The 20366-nt window shown below is 37.7% G+C and overlaps 1 protein-coding gene across 3 annotated transcripts in view; it reads right to left on the bottom strand.

The window, feature by feature from the left end:
- Positions 1-759: 759 nt before the first annotated feature.
- HERC4 (HECT and RLD domain containing E3 ubiquitin protein ligase 4) overlaps positions 760-20366 on the bottom strand; it is a 30153-nt gene continuing 10546 nt past the window's right edge. For 2 of the 3 annotated variants that reach the window (XM_018079929.2, XM_018079928.2), the window contains exons 8-26: positions 19256-19386; positions 18118-18278; positions 17685-17761; positions 15511-15635; positions 14936-14995; positions 14505-14616; positions 13978-14167; positions 12936-13108; positions 12124-12240; positions 9940-9963; positions 9324-9422; positions 8024-8191; positions 7766-7909; positions 6718-6884; positions 5883-5949; positions 5593-5675; positions 3717-3900; positions 3054-3156; positions 760-2141 (exon numbers count right to left, since the gene is read on the bottom strand). In XM_018079929.2, coding sequence (XP_017935418.1) covers positions 1933-2141; positions 3054-3156; positions 3717-3900; positions 5593-5675; positions 5883-5949; positions 6718-6884; positions 7766-7909; positions 8024-8191; positions 9324-9422; positions 9940-9963; positions 12124-12240; positions 12936-13108; positions 13978-14167; positions 14505-14616; positions 14936-14995; positions 15511-15635; positions 17685-17761; positions 18118-18278; positions 19256-19386 — 2394 coding nt within the window. In that variant the 3' untranslated portion in view covers positions 760-1932. The remainder of the gene's footprint in view (positions 2142-3053; positions 3157-3716; positions 3901-5592; positions 5676-5882; positions 5950-6717; positions 6885-7765; positions 7910-8023; positions 8192-9323; positions 9423-9939; positions 9964-12123; positions 12241-12935; positions 13109-13977; positions 14168-14504; positions 14617-14935; positions 14996-15510; positions 15636-17684; positions 17762-18117; positions 18279-19255; positions 19387-20366) is intronic. The other variant, XM_018079930.2, reaches the window with a different exon arrangement.

The following is a 20366-nucleotide window of genomic DNA, read 5'->3' on the forward strand; positions in this document are numbered from 1 at the left end:
TTCAAGACCCCCCACCCTCCAATGCCTACTCATATCCCACTAATGTTCCAAGAGAGGAAGAAATGGATCTAGATGACAAGCACTAAATCAGACTTGGACCTGCACAACTGAAGATAAACCCCCTACTATTTAGTGAACACCAACCATGTATAACAAATGAAGCAAGACTCCCACAGAAAAAGAAACAACAGCATTTGCATATGTAATAATACACAAGGGGGGAAAGGAGTAAGACAGTTTTACATTTGCCACTTTCTAATTTTTGAGCATTTGCCTTCACAATCTTGGTGTTTCATGATTTTAAAATGGGGTTTTAATATTACCTGGTAAAATGACAGTATATTATCTTTTTCCCCCCCTTTTCTTTTCTCTTTTTGTTTCTTCAATATATAATAAGATTAAGCTGCTTTAGTATTTGCTGGTTTCTTGTTTTTAACAAGAGGGAGCATTTCCTAGCCAGGAAAAGAAATATGGGCTGCATACAAGAAATTACTGAGGTTAAACTTCATGAGAAAGCTGTAAAAACACAGTTTAAGGAAAAAAAGTGATTTTAAGTGTACTGACCTGTTTGGTTTCATATGTACATCTACTGCCAGGAAATGCATGTTATATAATTTATTACAATGAATGGATTTCCCTGCTTTTCAAGTGAGATCTTGGTATCCTAGTTGTACTCTCAATGTAATGCATGCAAAAGTTGCCCTCCACTCGAAGACATATGCAGGCTGCAAGCATCTGTACACATCAACCAACAAAGGCTTTCATTCAAGTCTTTTATTATAGCTTGAATTTTTTCACTGCATTTAAAAATCTAAAAAAAATAAATATTTGTTTCACAGCTGCAAGTCACATATGCATTAACACCACAAAATCTGGAATTTAACCAGAGAAGGAAAAGTCAAATCCGAAAGTGTCCAGCTAAGCACAATCGTCTCAGGGCAATTATACTAAAAATAAAATCTTAAGAAAAGGGGAGAGGGGTGTTAAAGGTTATTTCAAATGCATTTATCTGGAAAAAAGTGAAAATTCTATTAGAAACCATAAACTACGCTTTCAGCATTTAAAAATAAACGTTTAACCTCTTGACAGCAACAATCAGCTGGTGCATCTTTTTCTTTTAAGCTGTATTCTTGACACATGACTGCAGAGGTTGCAACTGATAAATTAACCTCTTTTATAATTGTGTCCACTTAATTACAGAATCAGTCCTTAAAAATAAAACAGTGTATTAAGTCAGCTTGTCCATCCACATATTAAAGATGCCATTGTATGCAGCTGGGTTTTGTATCGGCACTAAGTGACTGCTTCATGGATTGTACATCGTGAAGATGAATGTCTCTTAAACAATCACTTCCGTTATTAAGGTTCTTAAAACAAACCAGAAAAATATATATCTTCAGAAATCAGAGTAGTCACCTTTTTTTCTTTTTTGTTAAAAGCCATAAAAGAAGCTCATATTCAATTACAAGCAATAGAAACCATACTGCTATCGGAACATAACTACTTTATCACAAAAATTTATTATTTACAAAATGAAAAGTTACCAAGTGAATTTAATCAGGGAAAAAAAGTTAAATGTCCTTACTAAGTGATTTGAAAAACCGAAGCAAGTCTCTCATGCACTCACACGCCAAATTGTTTGCATAAGGTGAAATGTTAATTCATGTTAGTGAAACTTGACTCCCGTAATACTCTCATTTTTATTGTAAGATGGCAAAATCCACATGGCTTTGTACAAGAAGGTATGTATTAAGACAGTTCCTCAGTTTTGGAAATGCTTTTTTGGCTCCCATGAATATCCGTACCACTGAACATTTCTGCAAATAATCCATTATATTATCAACTGCATCATTTAATCCACTGAATTTACCATCACAAGAAAGACACAACAACTTAATGATCCCACATTACACAGAACTCTCATCTCTGAACTTATACTAAACTGAAACCTTCATAGTGATCTATAGCCTGGATCAACTTAGATTTTAGGGTTTCTTTATCTGTGTATTTTGGAAGATCAAGAAGATTAAAGCAAGTGTGAGCTACCGGAAGATAATCTTCTCCTCCTCCCGTTGGCTGGATGACCAGTTTAAGACACTTCATTCCAAGAATTGGGATACGGTCACTGCCTGTCAGAAACACTGCCAAGAAAAAACAAAGTCTTGTGATCAGTTTAAGACTAACATTACATATGCCACATATGCACTTCTAATCATTGTTGGCCTTTCTAATAATTCCAGCAATGGTTGGCTTTTCACATTAAAGTTCTGTTGAGTTTGAAAAACAGGGAATAATGCCTTAACCTGGTCTCTGCCTTACAGATACAAACTCACAACTGTAACACAACAACTAACACATAAAGGAAAGCATTTCATGTTAGCACATGAAGCCAAATAGTCCTTAAAAAAAAGACAGGGAGAGAAATACTATAAAGTTTTTCATGCAACAGAACTTTTTAATTCAAAATCCATTGGCTGTACCTTTGCTGAGCACTTGCAAGTATCTTGTAAACACACAGAATTAGTTTGTTCAATAAGCAATTCATCTGAATTGGAAACTAATCTATGATCTATTCTCAACAAAACCTCATTTACAGGAAGCTTTGATTGCTTTGTTGTCTGTACATTTTTGTCCATATAAGTACCTTCACATATTTCCAATCAGTTACAACTCCAAAATTCCATCTATGTGCAATTAAAAACCTAGAGGATGTGAACTTTATGTCAAAACACAGGAAGAAAAAATCCTAGCCATCAGATAAATGACAGCAGTGGTTTAGGTTACTGTGTTTTGGGAGGATTGGGTTTTCTTTTTTTTTTTAATGCTGCTCTGAGCTGTTGTGATCTGTAACTACTCATCACCCAGAATTACCCAGGACAACCCCAGCAAAACTGGAGACAAGCTCATAATGAATTTCTTTCACTATGATTTTTTTCTTCCAAATAAAGATAATCACACCCTTACAGACAAGTCTGCCCTCTTACAGCAAGAGCCTGAAACCCCAGCAACCCTGGTCAGCCAGGAACTTCTGTGAAGTCATTTCAAATACTTACACAAAAACTGTTTCTTCTTCTCCAGAGACAACTCATGAAAAACCTCCCAGAAAATTTTAATTGTAGGATGGTCTGCCCAGTATTCTCCTTTGTATTCTGTATTCTGAAATGAGCAGGAAATGGGGTTATTGTTCACTCACAGGATAACATGACACTGAAGTAGAACGAATGCAGTTTGTGTAAACAAATACAGCAAGTGAGGGATTACTACTTTCCTCAGTCTATTTTCTTCAGCTGTTCAGTCTGACTTCACCTATATAGACAGATGCCTGTACTACAAAGCATTTTCAATGCCAATAGAAACAAGGTCTCACTGAGTTCTGGCAATCAAGAATATTTACTTTCAGTAACTCTGTGTATTCTGTTCACCTTCCCCTTTCTAACACAATACATTGTACACAGCTGCCTTTGGGTTCTGTGGATTTTTCTTCCTCTCTCTTCTGATTTCCTTCAGAAATTAGATGGAAAAGCTTAAGGCCTTTTTTTTTTTTAAAGCTAAAGGTAGGTAAATAATATTTTAGGGTCTTAATTCACTGATGTTTTAAGATGTCAGTCAATCCAATAAAGATCAGAAGTCAGGTTAATTAAAACAGAGCTCAAAAGGACACTTTTGCACCCTGAAATTAAAACTGCATGAAACCAACAGCTAAGTATGGTTCTTACCTTTTCCAGTTCTTTCCAGTCATAGTTTGTGTTCCCAATCACCATTGCCTGCAACTCGCTGGGCTGGAAGAGCTGGAGAACTTTGCCTCCACATACTTTGTGGAAGCCTTCATGGAATGCACTGTACAAGGAAGCCACAGATCTATTGAAGATGTAATCCACATATGCATCTACAAAATCTTGCCTGTATGAAGAAGAATTATGTGAGAAAATAAAGAGGCAGCCATTTCTGTATAAACACAGTATAGAAAATGAAGCAAAAAAAGAGCCTAATATATTGCACTCTCTGCTTTGTCTTCACCACAGTGAAGACAAAATGGGGCATAAATGTATTTGCCCACGACACCCCCCAGGGCAGGGTCCCTAATGTGCCCCAGAAAAGCAGTATCATTCAGTGTGATTTATTTCAAACACTGTTAACATTATCTGTATGCACTGCAGTGAACTGGACCCCGTGGCAACAAGCTGAGAGGCCTCAATTCCATGCAGTGCCCTGAAACCGACTGGTTACACTCATTTTTCTTAATTAAACTCTGTATTTTTCTTAATTAAAAAGATTACCGTATTAGCACTAAAAATGTTAATCAACTTCAAATGGACATTTGAGTCTTATCCAGCAGAAAGATCAGTGCCAAGGAGCCAGGACACAGAAAACAGATGGCCTGTTATCTGTGCTTTGGTACGAGGAGTTCTCCCATCTTGCTGGAAACATCTTCTGCAGCATTTAGGGGAGAACTAAAATTCCTTGATGTGATAATTCAACATTATGGGGTTTTTTTTTAATCAAGCCCAGTGAACACTGTTAGTTTCTACAGTGGCAGAGTGTATATTCTATGTTAATAATTATTAAAATCAATGAAAGCATCATGGAAAATTTAGATCTTGAGAAAGAGGAATTCTTCACTGTTGCAAGACAATGTGTGATGACAAAGTCCAGCAGGCATTCCATGGGCACCTGGAAACTTTTCTCATAATTCAACTCCAATTTTACTGTCACTTTGTGACAGAACATCAAACCTATACTAGAGAACTGCAAAGCTATCATGTTTTACATGTGCATGCAGTTATCATAAAGTATGCTCTTTCCATGCCATCCTCCCTTTAATCTGGGAAAAGTACAAGCACAGAGAATTCATGAAGATTAAAGAACAGACTGGAACACATGACAGGAATTGACAGAGAGGAAATGGTAGTATTCTGCAAAAAGAGACAAAAGCACCACCAGATATATTCTGCCTATTCTCCAGGAGCAGAAAGGGAACAAAGGGTGGGAGAAGCTGCTTTTATAAATCAAAGTTACAGAGTCATCAACCAAGGAAAAAACCCACCTGCCACATATTCTTCTGACAGTAACACCAGATTAGTTTATCTAATGTTATCTTGCTCTACAAAGGGAAGACTTCACTGAAATAATATTCATATATGAATAGCTGCCACATAATGACACTTAGGTCAAAGTTCTTGTTATTACTCACTGAATTTCAATGATATATAACCTCCTGCAGAACCATAAACATTTTTAATCTTATAAAATGGTTTTGGTTTGACTTGGAGGGGACCTCTGAAGATCTAGTCCAACCCTGGTCAATGAACAGGGACACTTTCCACTATCCCAGGTTGCTCCAAGCCCTGTCCAACCTGGCCTTGGACACTTCCAGGGATGGGGCAGCCACAGCTTCTCTGGGAAGCCTGTGCCCGTGTCAACACAAGACAACAGCTGTTTTAATAATACACAGGAGAACAGCTTGGGAAAATACCCCAAGTAGTTTTGCCCTCCAACAGTAGTGCAAGAGCTTAGCAAAGGGTATTTATAGCCCAGTTACATTCCCAAGGCAGACAGTAACACCAAACCAACCCCACGACCCACAGAACTCACCTATTTTGTTTCACTACAGGAATGTCAGCACCTTTAGGAACAAGCTCCTTAATTTCTGTTGTACCAAAATTTTCCACAGTGATCTATTTGAAATAAAGATAGTATAAATCTTATTTACTGCATAAAGTACTTCTTCCCACCACTTAGCTAACAGCAACATGAATGGCAGACACAGAACTAACTCGTAGGAATCAGCAGCTGATGCTTTTGCTCAAACGCTCCATCAGAGGCAATTATAACAGAAGGTATGAGCTTGATAAGACATACTTCAAACACCATATAAAACTTACAGTAAAATTAAGACAAAATGCTTCTTCTATGTCATCCTCTGGATAGTCCAATAGCTGTTGCATTCCCCTGAAAAATAAGGTACAAAGTATTCGTACCAGAGGAAAGAAAGAAGAAGGTATTTTCCTGAAGTGTTCTTTATGCTTTGATAATTCAAGTTTTGAAAATATCTTTCTACTGTGATTTCATTTATTAGCTCATTGACTTGCACCTTGTGCAGTGCTGGGAAATCTCAAGCATTCGTTTTACTATTACTTGTAGTGTTATTTCCTTTTGATTCCTATCTTAGACATCAGTTAAGGGATTCCCAAACTAGAGGTAGTAAGTACATAATAACCATTGACTGGCTCTTCCATTGACATCTTTGATTTCTCCTTGAATCTATGAAAACTTCAGCATTACAATACACTGTGGCAAATTCAAACACCCTTTTCCACTCACTTGAACCTGCTCAAATCCCTAGTCAAAGGCAAATATTTAACACATATTTGTTCCTAAGCAAAAATATTTTCTCGATCAACTTAAGCCATTTGGAACTAAAACTGTGTTCACACTTAGCCTTATAAAATTAATGACTAAAACTTAAGGGGTTTGAATATTTTTCCCCTGAATTTCTTGTAGAACAGTAAAAGGCACAAACACTAACATCAAGCACTTAGAAGCAGGTGTTTCACAACACTGTGTCTCCTTGCCCAAATGACATGATGGCTGCAAGTTACTCTGAGCTGTTTATCCAGTTAGTGTGGAAACAAGAAAAAAACATCCTGTTGTATTCTTAAAGGCAAATGTTGACTTCAAAATTAATTTCTACTAGCATCCATTTTTTTTCTTGCTTACCTGCCAACATCTGGCATCAATTCTTTTAAGTCATCCAGGGATGGTTTCTTATTCAATAGCTTTTTGTACAAAGCCAGAGGAAAATGAAGGTCTACAATAGTAAAATTATATATTGCTAGCCCACAGACAACACCAATCAAATGAAACAAGTCACTGTCTTCAAAGGTCTAAGAACAGAAAACAGACAACATGGTTTAAAATAAAGAAGTTACTTTAATCTTGCAGAGTCCAGGAAAAAGTGTACAGTGCAGTATAATCTGAGGTTCATTTCTATTTTCTTTAAATATGTAGGTATCCCTAAGTACCAATGAGAAGAGGATAAAGTTTAACCAGCTGAGAAGGAAATCCAAGGAAACAGAATCCTTTCTACTCAGAAAAAAAAAAGGGGGGTAGCTACAACATATTCTGTGTTACAGGTGACACATACTGCTCAAACACTGCATTAAGATTCTGGCTTTGTCAGTGACTTCCTATTGCACTGTTCAGTGCTTAAAGATATGCCAATTTTTAAAAAAATTATCACTGGGAAGAAGAGGGAGGAGCTCCCTCTTGACCTCCTTGGAGTTAATAGCCAAGGCTTAAAACAAAACTGGAAATGTCACCATCTGGGATACAGCCACCCTAGTCAGTGCTTTTCTATGAAGGAGGACTAAAAAGTCAGTGATCAAACCTTTTGAAAGTACAACTAGGTGTCCACCTATCACTCATAAATGGGACTGAACACAGGAGGACCTGTTCAACAGGCCACTTTGGGAATTTTTTCTCTGCCACCCTGATTGACTGACTCTGCTCTTGGAATCAGTTTGTTCTGGCTGGTACTTCTCCCTAATATGTCTGGGCTGGGGCTGGCTGGTAAGGAGTAAGCAAGGAATGGGGAAAACAGAAGGGGAAGGTTTTATCTAACAATGACAACAATAACCATTTTATGAGAATATTTGCTTCAGCTTCCCCTCTTGAAACAGAACTACCACAAACTACCACGTTCATGTATTATTAATATAGATATTGTAAGTTAAAATAAAATTACTGAACACAGATCACACCCTACCTTGTCAGAGAACCAGATCAGCCTGGACTCTTCATAATACCTGAACATTCCGTACTTGGGATCTAGCAACTCCCTCATGATGAGCAAGAAAAACTCTTTGCGAACACCTCCAGCATCAACAGCTTCTTCCCCTACAAAAATAACCTGAAAGACACAACTCAGTCAGCACTGAATTGCAAATAGACTGTACAACAAGGTTTGCCCCAAAATAATTCTCAATTATTTGCAGTGAAAGACACTTTGAGGTACTTTTAATACCTTGAGTGGCTTCTTGTAGTCTACATTCTTTGTTTTCCTCAGGACCTCCACAGCATCTCCTACAATATTGTCTCTCCGCACCATGAGTATCAGGCATGGATTGACAGATTCAAATACTGGCAGAAAGAGAGAAGACAAATTCTGCCTGTGAGCCTGATCAACAGCCATCTGGAAAAAAACAAAGTCAAAGTGTCAGGAGGCAATAAAAGATACCTCTCAATATTAATTTTCCATCAGTCTTGCCTTTAAAAGTGCAGAAGACATGAATGGGAATAGGTATTACAAGAGCTACTGAATTTGCCCAAGTTTTCTTTGTATTTCTTTTGTCTCAGGAAATATTTAGTTTCAGGAAATGTTTTTCCTTTACCCATTGGTCTCATCAATGCTAATGCTCAGGGAAGTCTTAGAACACAGTTTTCGATATTCTAGTCCAAATACTTCGGATACCAAAGGGAAGCAAAAAAATCCTACATTTTACCTAATGAAGACTAAGCTGTTTAATATAAATCTGACATGAAAACGTCAGTTAAAAGCTAATTCCCAGAATGAAAAGCAATTTATTTAGTTTGTATTATAATTTTTGCATTAAAATGGTTTGCAAAACAAAATGTTCTTGCAAACGTCCCGAATAGGGTGAACTCTTGAAAGTTTGTGTGTTTTAATACCAGTCAATATTTTTATTAGAAACATTCAGTGTGAACCTTTCCATGAATCCATCAAATGTTCCTACTGACTGTGCCTATACATTTTTAAAGGCACATGAAACTACATTTATTATGAATTACAAAAGCAAGCTTGTATTTTCCTATTTGAGCCTATTACTTGAGTATGACTTAAGTTTTCTGTTTATTTTCAGACATGGATCAATGAGCCTGGCATCATTCAAAGTCTGCTCATATGGGATGGGGAGTTGTTTTTTGGTAGGGGGTGGTGTTTGGGGTTTTTTTTGTTTGTTGGGGTTGTGGGGGTTTTTTTATTGTTATTTGTTCGGGTTTTTTATACCTGTACTATGGGTTGTTAACACTAAAAAGCCATCTCATTACTGAAAAGAAGTTCCTTGGAAATGTATGTAACTATGAAATAATCTAATTTCAGTGAGATCACAAAACCTTCTATCATGAACATACCCTGAGATTAAAGCCAGACCCTTCATTCTTATGGAGTTACACAGTGTTTAAAAAAAACCACAACCAAAAGTGCCCAAACAAACAAAAAACCTCCAAGAGGAGCCCCCTCAAGGCTCACAACTAAGGAAAAAAATAATAAATTAATAACATTAAAAACTACCATTAACTCTTACCTGCATCTGTATGATTGCATCTGTTTGCAAGAGAGTTGTCTTTGCCTGGGCATCAAATACAAACGGGTATGTGCAAATTATAACAGGAATATCTGTTAACTGGAACGGAAACAACCACGTCATAGCACTGCTGATTTCAAAGCCACCATCGTGGCTGACAAAACCACTGCAACAGGACTCACTTCATACGTCTGTTTTACTGGAAAGAGAACTCAAACTTCACTCGTTATCAGTACAAGACCAAAGTGTCTTAGGAATACTAAATAAATTTCCAATCGTTTATTACTTCAGAAAAAAAAAAAAACAAAAACAACAAAAAACCAACAAAACCCAATCAAACCCAAACAGATACAAACAACACTCTCACTTAGCATATTTCAATTTCAGAACTTTTATTGCAGCTAGTGGACCTAAAAGCAGCCCTTTTTTTCCAGCTGCTGCTCCAAATTTGCAATCCAGAGAATTACGTATTTTTGCCCCACAAAGATCTTTTCACGTTACAGCCATGGCTGACTTAAAGCTTTACTCCCAACAGAACACAGCAGACAACCCCTGACATTCACATCTCTGATTTCCTTACACTCTGCCAAAGAAACCAGATTGCAACCAATCTTACCTCAGTTAATCCATGGTTGACATCCTATGACAGCATTTGCACAAAGGTAGCAATAATTAAGATGAAAAAGCAGCATTAGTGTCTGCATTAATTATTAATCTCTGATGTAGAATTTAAAGAATATTTGTTTACAGCTCCCCCCCCAAGAGAAGGTTTACTGAGAAATAAATATTAACCATAAACATTTTAATTCATCCACCAAATACAAGCTTGTCTTTCAACACCCTGTTTATCAGTCTTTAAAAAAATAGGAACCATTAAAGTATAATATTTTCTTGGATGCAAAAAATCAAACATTTTAAATGTTTACTTCTGCACATTAATAAATGACATCTGTTTTTAACCCACGTATTTTCATTCTCAAATGACTGCAGCATGTCAAATTAAATGCAGAACATTTTTATGAGCAAAAATTAAAAAATACAGAAGAATCCCACTACCATACCATAAAGCCTCAAGAATCATTTGGGTCTGTAAGATATGACATGAGAAAAGCAACTGACTCCTGAAATTTAACATCAGATTTAAGCATCCCATTCATCACAGGCAGATTTATTCAATTTTGTACTCCTCCTGTATCTACCATTATTTATTCCTAATTCAAATGGTCTTTCATGTCTCCTATTAAGCTGTATCTCAAGAACATCTATTCAAATCAATAGTTCATTATTAGTACTTTCAATTTTTCCCCCACTCATTTTTTCTTATTGTTGAAAGAATGGAAGTTTTTTCTTCCAAGTTTCTGAGAATACTCTGTACACTTCCCAGATTCTCTTTTCTTCTATATTTCAGTTAAGGAACTGAATAAACACTTTTGCCACAAGTTATTGGCAGTAAGAGTTACACTGGCAAAAGAAATTTTGATTCATTTCTACTGACTCGACAGGCAAGTAGGGTGTCTTATAGTTTTAAGAGGAGGAACACAAGAAACTGGTGGATATGCAGGCAGGAAAAGACCATCAAAACTATGTACAAAGGAGATCTGCATAAGACCACGGAATTTCTTTCAGTCCTATAATAAGTAAGGTTTTCTGCTCAACCTGAAACTGCACAAATGATTACAGGACAATGCCGTACCTTGTACATTGACAGTAACTCAAAGGTACTGCTCAATCTTCTGATTTAGTTAACAAATGAAGCTTAAGACTTTACAAAGCAGTTTTCCAGCTCTCATTTTCCCACACTCAGTATTGTCCTCTCCAATCATGACATCTGCACTTTGTGTTTATGGCCATTGAAAGAACTGTTGCAATGGTTATTAAAATCCCACCACTTCCGTACCCTCCTGTTCCAAACACACAGCCTGTCCCTAGTTCCAAGGCCCTGCAGTGTTCACCCCTGGCTTCTCCATGACATTTAGAATACCACCCCTCTGAGCTGCCAACCTCAGCCTCCTCACACACTGGTTATTTTGTCAGCCCAGCCAGTGCTGACTCACTGCTTCCCTACGCTCCCCAGCGGCCCCACTGTTATTATTTTACATTGCAATTTTAATTCTTTGGGACACAGCATCACTTCCTTTGCATTCATAAAACACAGCAAAAGTAGGTCTCCCATGTTCAGGACCTTTCAGGTGCTGTTGCAAAAAACTTAAATTTAGGTTGGTAGAAAAAGCACAGTCAGAAGAACCTGACTCAAGTCAAAGAACCGTGGCAAAAACCTATCCAACTCCCTAATTTTTTGTACAGTCAGTAATTTACTCCCATTTATTACTCTTCTGTTTACAGATCCAGGAATTAATTACCTCAGTTCTTGTTGCCATACTCAGAATACATCAGTTGTCTGCCCCTGCAACTCCCTACTACACTTCTTGCCTTCATTATCCAGACAGTTTCAGCTTTCTCATACAGCAATGCAGATTATTCTGGACATCTTCCTATCATGAATTACTACTCTCCTAACTTTCCTGACATGGCAAGTCTCAAGTGACAGCATTCTAAATCACTGTTTAATTGACAGATTCAAATGTTGAGCAGTGTTAGTCCTAAAAATGACACCCTAGAAGAAGCACTGCTACTTCACAATTCTTCCTTAGCTCGTACCTGACATGAGTCTGTTCAGCACCAGTGAACTGTGAAGTGCCCATGTTTAGAGAATCTACAGACCTCTCTAAAGGGATAAAACAAAAACAAAACGTGGGAGGAAAACCCCACAAAACCCCAGATAAAAACCAACACAACTTACCATTCCCAACACCTGCTGCTGGAACCAGTTGGCATAGTCATTTCTGATATCTATCAAATCTTGTATCTCATGAATGTAAAATCTGTCATACTGTATAACTTGTCCTCTTTCATTTACCTAAAGAAGTGCAATTTATTTTTTTATTAGCTTTCAGAGGGATATTTTCCATGTTTTTCAAGCATTTGATACATCAGCCACAGATACCCAGCTACTACAAAAATTCTAGAAAAACAACAGTGCCTACGAGAAAGCAAAAAACAATGGACACGTGGATTATTCACAATCCCATCAAAGATTCAAAGAAAAATAAAATTAACTGTGCACACAGTATCACATAACAACGCTGCCACTTTGAAACACTGTATCATCTCACAGGAACATTGAAAATATACATATACACTATACAATGCAATAAATACTTGCTCCTGGATTTGCACAAGTTTAAGAACTATGATTCAATAACTCTATTCTTAATTACAGTATGAACACTATCTCCATTACCTGTGAGAAGAGGGACAGTTTTCATTTAAAAGCATTAAGCTTTAAAAAAAAAAAAAAAAAAGAGACATGGAAAAATAACTTTATACAAGCCTTATACGAAGGCTTGTCTCTACAGTATAATTTTAATCCAGAAGCATCCTAACAAAATCCAAATCCCAATGGTTCATAGGTCCAGACAGAACAACTACAGGTATTTCTGTAGATGAAATGCTAAGTATTTTAACTCTTTAGTAACTTAACTTTTAACTACTACACAGGACACAGACGCTGACAAACAGTGAAGTAATTGCTTAAAAATGACATAAACATACTCTGTGCAGTATTTCCAGAACTCTGAAAGCTGTGTGCAGGAAATTAGTAAGTATTCTTCTATCAGAAGGCGGAAGGCCAATCTTGCACAGCTTCAAAAGGTGGACTACAACATCCTTGTAGAGTTCCACTATCTTGAGGAACAGTGGAGGTTCAAGTAGAGACCACCAATTTTCTGTCAACACACAGTGAACACAAATTTTGTACTGCCACTGCAATGCCAGGATATCCTTTTAACAAAAAAACAGGTCTGGCTAGAAAGCATAATTATCAATTACTCAAAAAAAAAAAGTTTTAACACATCATTGTTACACATCAGCCCTTTAAAAAAAATTATCAGTTTGCTTTTCTTTACAGCAGACAAGCTCTTTACTCTCACCAAAAACTACTGAAAAGCACAAGGGACAGGTTACAAGGCAAAAAATAACTGAGGAAGAAGAAAGGACCCTCTCAAAAAGGTATCAATTAAAAAGGAAATATTCTAAAATCTCGGTTCTTTAAGTTGAATTTCAGCTGACAGGAGTCACAACAAGAAGGTGCAAGGAAGTAGAGCCAAAAAACAGAGCTACTCTCAGTTGCATATTTGAAGACCATGTCTTAGCATCAGTGAGAGAAGATGAACTGCTCAGAAGCAACAGAACAGGTGCTGAAGGCAGAACCAAGCCAACTGAACATCTGCTCTGCAACACTTCAGCGAGCTGCTCAGAGCCTGCTGGCTGTCTGACCACATCACTGTCACTTTAAAGGGCAAAGACACATAGCAAATACATGGAACTGCACAGTTTAACTCCTCCCAAATGGAATCCCTCCAGAACTTAAAATACCACATGCATTCATAGGGATGGCCTGTTAACTCACCCAGAAGCAACAGAATAAGTGTTTTCTTACACCAAGCAGTGTTAAGCCTTAACTTTCTCACTGGGGAATTCTACTGAACTGTAAATACACAGCAGGTGTTGCCACGACCAAGTCTTTATTGATGGAACTTCTTTATACTTTCATCTAGAGATCCTTAGTTTCAACAGTAGAAATTCAGTTTCTTACCAAGAACTTTCAAAGGAGCTTTTTCTAGGTTCAGAATAGCTGCTCCAAAAGGAATAGCTAATGTTGTGAAATTGTTTTCATCACTCATCAGTGGGCACTCTGGTAGAGTGAGATACAGCCTCAAAGCTTCAACATCTGGTAAGGAGCTGGTCAATTTGGGAATAAGGTTCTTTTCCAAACTAGCTGCCACCTACAGCACATCACAAAATTCTGTTTATTTTGATGCAGTTGAGAATTCAAACAAATGCTCACCTATATAAAAACTGATCTAGAAAACAATAATTAAGAGTTATAAATTAAGACTATTATACATTTAGAGACAAGACAGTACGGTAAATATTAAAATAGAGCATGCCAATGTGTAACTTAATTGTTAGAACACAATACATTTTTACACATTTGCAGTTGATATATTATTGAGTAAATAAATATATTTAAAGGGTTGGAGCAAGCACAAGAGTAGTATTGCTGGAGACTTGTAATGTAGAAAGAGAGTCCCAAACATAAGGAAAATATGCAGCACAAACCTGTTGAGATATGTGAGCATGCTCAGGTTGTATGAGTTTGTGAAATAGTAGTCTAGCAGCATTCATGTCAACCCCTGAGAATCTAGTGCTGGTTTTGTAATGATCATCATTGCTGCACAAAGAAAAAAAATACAGAAAGACTGAATTCTGTGTTCTCAACAACTCAAGATTCCCCCCCCTTGAATTTTAGACCTACTAACTAAGGAATGAAAATGTCTCAGACTTCCATTGCTTGTATGACTTTAGAAGCAACTGGAAAAAAGTCTTCTCTAACTGTAAGACAACACTTGGCAGTAAAGGAGCTGGAAGTTTAACCTGTGGGTTCAGTGCAGCCCCCAGGAAGGCATTCCCTCTCAAACAAGAGACACTGAGACAGCTGCCACCTCTAATGCTGACCACAGCAATACTTGTTTAAAACCAGGAGCACTTACCTCAAAGCCAAAAAGCTCCCATTCAGGCACCCAGCTGAGGAGAATGTTCCATCGATTTCACTGAAATTGTTCACAGGAATGTTACATTTTGTTTGCCTCTTACAAATTAGCATTTGCTAAGAAAACTGTAATCCCTAATAAATTACATTGTATAAAGGATGGGACTCTGACTTGAATGGGACTAAACAATACAAGATAAAACCTTCCATTCAAGAAAATGCTTAAGACAGCTAAATCATAGCAAGTATTGCAATTTAATTGCTTTGTATCCTCTTTTATTAAAGTAGAAGCAATAAACTGAGATGTTGTTTTCATATTCCTTTACATGTACTGCTATTTTTCAGTGAGCAATTAGATAATTTAATCTTGCATAGTCATCTAAACTGGTACAGAGAGACACAGTCTAAAGGATTTAAACTACTCAACAAGCACAACAATGAAAGCACAGCAAAAGCTCTGCACATCATAAAATCAGTAACTAAAAACAGCCTTGTCTATGTATGCCCAAAGCCCTATTAATACTCAGTTCATAAGTAAAATTATGAAAGACAACTTCTTTCCTCAACATCACTTACTTAGCTATTTCTACAGGAAGTCTTCCAGATGGGAAAGTCAGCAATTTTTGAATAAACGTTTCATTCACAGTCCAGATCTGCTTCAAAAGGTCAGGGTACCTAAAATCATCTGGTGGCACCATATTCTAAATAAATGTTAAGAGAAAGCATAAAGAATCAGGCATACAAAATTGATTTCCAGAAAAATCAGCCTTGTGGTCCAGCAGCTCCTTTCTCCACTGAGTGACAATTTGCCTACCCAGACTATTACTGTGAGATACACCCAAGGAAAAATTTACTGTATTCAAGCCCTTCTGCATTCATTGTGAAAGCAGTGGTGTGCTAATTCCCAGCACAGCTTACTGAACAGCAAACTCCTTAACCATACAGTACTCTCCTATACAGGGAGCACTGAACAAGCTTCAGACATGAGCAGCAAGCATCTCCTCTCCAGCCACTGAGCCACTCAGCTCCCAGCCCAGCTGTGAGCACACAGAAAAGGAGCCATTCAATTTTTCAGACAGCTGTTCTTCTACCCCACTTCCATCAGGTTCCCCTGAGAATGACTCATGTTTCTCTGAATGTGCACTGCATCATCAGACGAGCTGCATCTTGAAGTGCTGCTCATGTAAAATGAACTCCGTTAAGACTTCTAATTGTAAAGAGGAGAACCAAGATCATTGTTTTGAGTAGGAGCATTGGTTCAAAAAGAGATGGTAAATAGCACAAAAAATAAGATTAAGCTAGTAAAAGGAAATATTCCTCCTGATGGTGCAGTCTGAGTATGACTGCTGAGTACGACACAGCTGACTTAGTATGACAACTATCTGCTGCCAAAAATTAGCACTTCTGATCCCATCCTACAGCATCAGGATGAGGAAGCCTCTTGCCATTTCCCTTGTGTCCAGCCAAAGTGTCACTTAACTCACAATGACACAACTCAGGGAACTGAGCTGCCCAAACACTGACTTGGGAAAACAAACAGATTTTGGCTGTGCCCCCTCAACTGGCAAGGCCACACAAGTCCCAGGGGTACAGTGCTCAACGTAACTTGGAAAGAATTCAGTACAAATTACCAAACTAAAGAGTACTAGGAGGGATACTTTTTCAGCATCAAAGATCATCTATTGCTAATACTTTTCGTACAGAACAAGCCACAATGCCTGCATTCACAGTCTCCAGTTCATCTCAATTAGTCAGTCAGAAACTACTCCAGTAATTACGAAAACTGCACACAAGGAAGTTTTTGAGGGAGTTATAATAGAGAAGTTTCAAGCCTATACTGTAAGTAATTTTTCCAGTCTACACCTGCTAGACAAGTTTCTCTCAAATACAGTAATAGTTAAAACTCAATCAGAATTAAGAAAAAAACCCAACCAAACAATCCTAGAAAAACTGCTGTTTCTGTACAACCAGAACAGGCTCTGAGCACAAGGGGCTGTTGCAAGTCTGACTTCCCCACTAAAATACATTTTCCCTTCTGTCCAAATTAGTTTTCACCCTACACACTCAACTCTTGATGCTTCATTAATCCCTGTGATCTAATATCTGCTGAGCTGTATTGGAAACAGTCCCACGTAACTTCATCTTGTTTTTTCCTCCCAACTCATCCTCCAATAGCATTTCCTTTCCATCACACTTCCACACTGCCATTTTTACTGTAAAGTCCTTCTAGACATTTTTTTCCCTTTTAAAATACTAGAATTTAAACTAATTAATTCTTGTTCTTTTAATACCCGAGTTTTTAAGATTAGCATAAAACTATCATGTAACAAACCACCTGCAATTTTTAGCAAAAAGCTTCATTTGTTTCCTTTGTGGAAATGTTGTGGTAAGTTAAAATGGCTACAGAGTAGAAGACAGAATAGCTGCAGTCAGGAGTTACTGAGGAGGACTGGGCAGGAGTAAAGAGCTCAAATATTTCATCGGTTTTTCCTTTATGACATGAAAAGAAGTGCATTCATCCATCAAGAAAAAAGGTTATGCCAGACAGTCTCAAGAGCTTCCTGACAGCTCTAACACTCACTAACTGGATCCAAGTCCTCCAATTGCTACATTCCCTTAGGACCTTTTGCTTCCACACTGCTCCAACAAACTTTACAATATGGTCACCTTCAAAATCTTTTAAAATGCACAAGAAAAACTAAAATTCAACTTTGACAAGCTTTGGAACCAAAGTATATTTAATTTGTTACCTGAGGACAAAAGTAGTGTGCAAAACTTTGGTCCCCACCAGAGAAAATTCTCTTGACACAGTAACACTCCTCACTTTCTGCAATAGCAATAAAAAACAGGGCACTGTGAAAATGTGAAATTGAAAAATAATTAAGACACTGCAATCAACACTTGGTTAGAAAAAGGTTCCTTTGTTGCAGAACCTCACTGAAGCATATCTTTGCAATACAATAGTTGAGACCATCTTTACCTGAGGTTAAGTTTTAGCTGTAGTGCTACCAGAGGACCTAACCCAACAGAAGTAAGCATGTATTTCCTACAGCAGGAGTGGACTGTAAGGAACACAGTGGAAACAAACTGCTTGGAAAAAAGTGGTGATAGCCCATACTTAGTTTAAATCTCAACAATTTTAAGACACTATGAAGAAACAGGAAACCAAGAAGTGTTGCTTACCTGTGGTCATGGGACACTGAGTACTGTAGGGAATCCAGTTTCCTTTCACTGTGAAGGGACTTTTCCTGTTACTGGTTGTTCCTGTCCCTAACTGCCCATTTCCTCCGAGTCCAAAAGAATAAATTCTTCCAGAGGAAGGAACGAAGGCAGTCGTGTGCTGCCTAGGGCAAACAGAAGTCAGCAACAAAACCCCAAGCATTATAATGTGCTTTGTGCAGGCCACTCTAAGAACTCTGTTAAACACTCTGGTAAAGGTCCTGTCACATCCAATGCTCCACTTCTCTCCTGGCAATACACTGGCATGTACTCCAACAGGCAATATCCCATTGCCATGGAAGAGTTCATGGAATGGAAATGCCAGTGCTTAGCCCCCATCTGACCTTTAGAGCACATCTCTAGACATTCAGAAATATCCAGTTTCTACCAGACTGCCTCCATCCCCTTTCACCTCCCATCCTTCTCAACTCCAGATGTCCTCTCTCCAATCACAAGCCTGAGAAGAACCAGCATTGAATTTCTGTAAACTGTGGAAAGGGAGTGAATGCACACGATGTCAACTAAACCTTTACATTTATATATTCTTTAACCCAAATAATGGTGAGCCCCTGTCTTAAAAAACTTATGCTGCTTCCCTCATTTTTTTTTCTTAGAGTGCAATTCTTTGTATTTTCATGTGTGCTGGGAATTTTTTCCATTTCTTGGGTGCTACTGTAATATAAAGAATAAAAAACCCATGAGGAACTGAACTGCCATACAGTATTACAGGTACTTCATAAAACAGGTTATGTTTTCAAATTTTACACTTATTCTCAGTGCTGCTCATGTACCTTCCCAAACACATTTGTTCTTTAATAGGAAAAGATGAAGTGACAGCAACAAACACCTTCACACTTCACACTATTGCTCACACTTTCAGTTCAGAGAATCAGAGCCTCTCAAACACATAACTTCCTTTAGTTCTTCTACTGAATGCTTTTAAAATCCCAGTAACATCTTTAAATACCTTTTGTTAGGGATCAGCTTGTTCTCCCTAACTGTGAAGGGTAAGGAAAACCCCATCATATTGCAATAGATATGAAGTTTCACACAAACCAAGTTACCCTTAAGATTCACAGTGCTAGCACAGAATAGGCCTTACCTGCCACAAGTGATCTGTGTGACAACACTTCCCATAAGTTCAAAAACTTTCCTTGGGTTTATCTCATGGCTGGTAGAGTTATGACCCAACTGACCATAGCCTCCAGCTCCAAATGTAAAAACCCCACCTTCCTAAACAAAGAAATTATTTGCATTAAAATTATAGGACATCTCACAACAAGAAACTTAACAGAAATTATGGATTTAATAATAAATCTCCTTGTCTGATGATTTTGTGACTGTAGGGAAAGGACAGAAAACACATATGCATAAGAGGGCCCTGAGACACAAAAGGGTCATAAGTTAACTGGAGTTATGAAAATGTGGCACAGCTATGAAGTATTACCTTATTCATGTTACATCACGCTCGTGTCATTTCCATATCACTGTACAACAGTCCTGCCATCAACCTGTGTCATTCACAGACACTAATCCTCGTTTTTCTTTCCTCTTTTCCAATTTTCTTGATAAACTACAACAGTATATAAACTCTCACTCCTACTTTGGCTTTGAAACTCTGAATACAAATTCTAATGCAATTAGCAAGCAGGAAGCTGCTCTCCTCAGGCAGATGATGCAGAGCCTGACTGAAACAGCCTCCTTATTTTAAAGCATAAGAAATCAGAATATTTCAACAGTGTTGTAAGGCAAGTAATCATGCAACTTACCTCACAACAACTTTGAAACTTTACAGTTTCAAAGCATTTGAAAATGAAAAGCTGTTTCTTTCAATTCTACTCTGCATCAGCCTGGACCTCAGCTGGAAATCATCACATCTGCTGAGCAAATCAGGCTCCGTCACTGAGTCAGGATAACAAACAGTGACAGGGTTTTCTGCAGCTCAGAAGGACTTGCACAATGCTCACAAATATACACAGTGCTGTCTACAGCAGGTGCATCAAAACCCCTGGTTCTGCAAGGCCTCTCATGCAAAGGACAACAGAGTTATCCACTGAGTCCACCAGCTTTAAAGCAAGTTTGAAGTTAACTTCTATACATGAAAAAGGAAAATAAGCATTTAGAATGCAAGTTACAGACTGCTGCTTGCTTTACATTCTGTATTTCCCAAAGCTCAACGTCAATATAAATTTCAGGATAAGGAAGTTGACAAG

Source organism: Manacus vitellinus, unplaced genomic scaffold (assembly GCF_001715985.3).
Source record: "Manacus vitellinus isolate BGI_N305 unplaced genomic scaffold, ASM171598v3 scaffold_48_pilon, whole genome shotgun sequence".
NCBI lineage: Eukaryota > Metazoa > Chordata > Aves > Passeriformes > Pipridae > Manacus > Manacus vitellinus.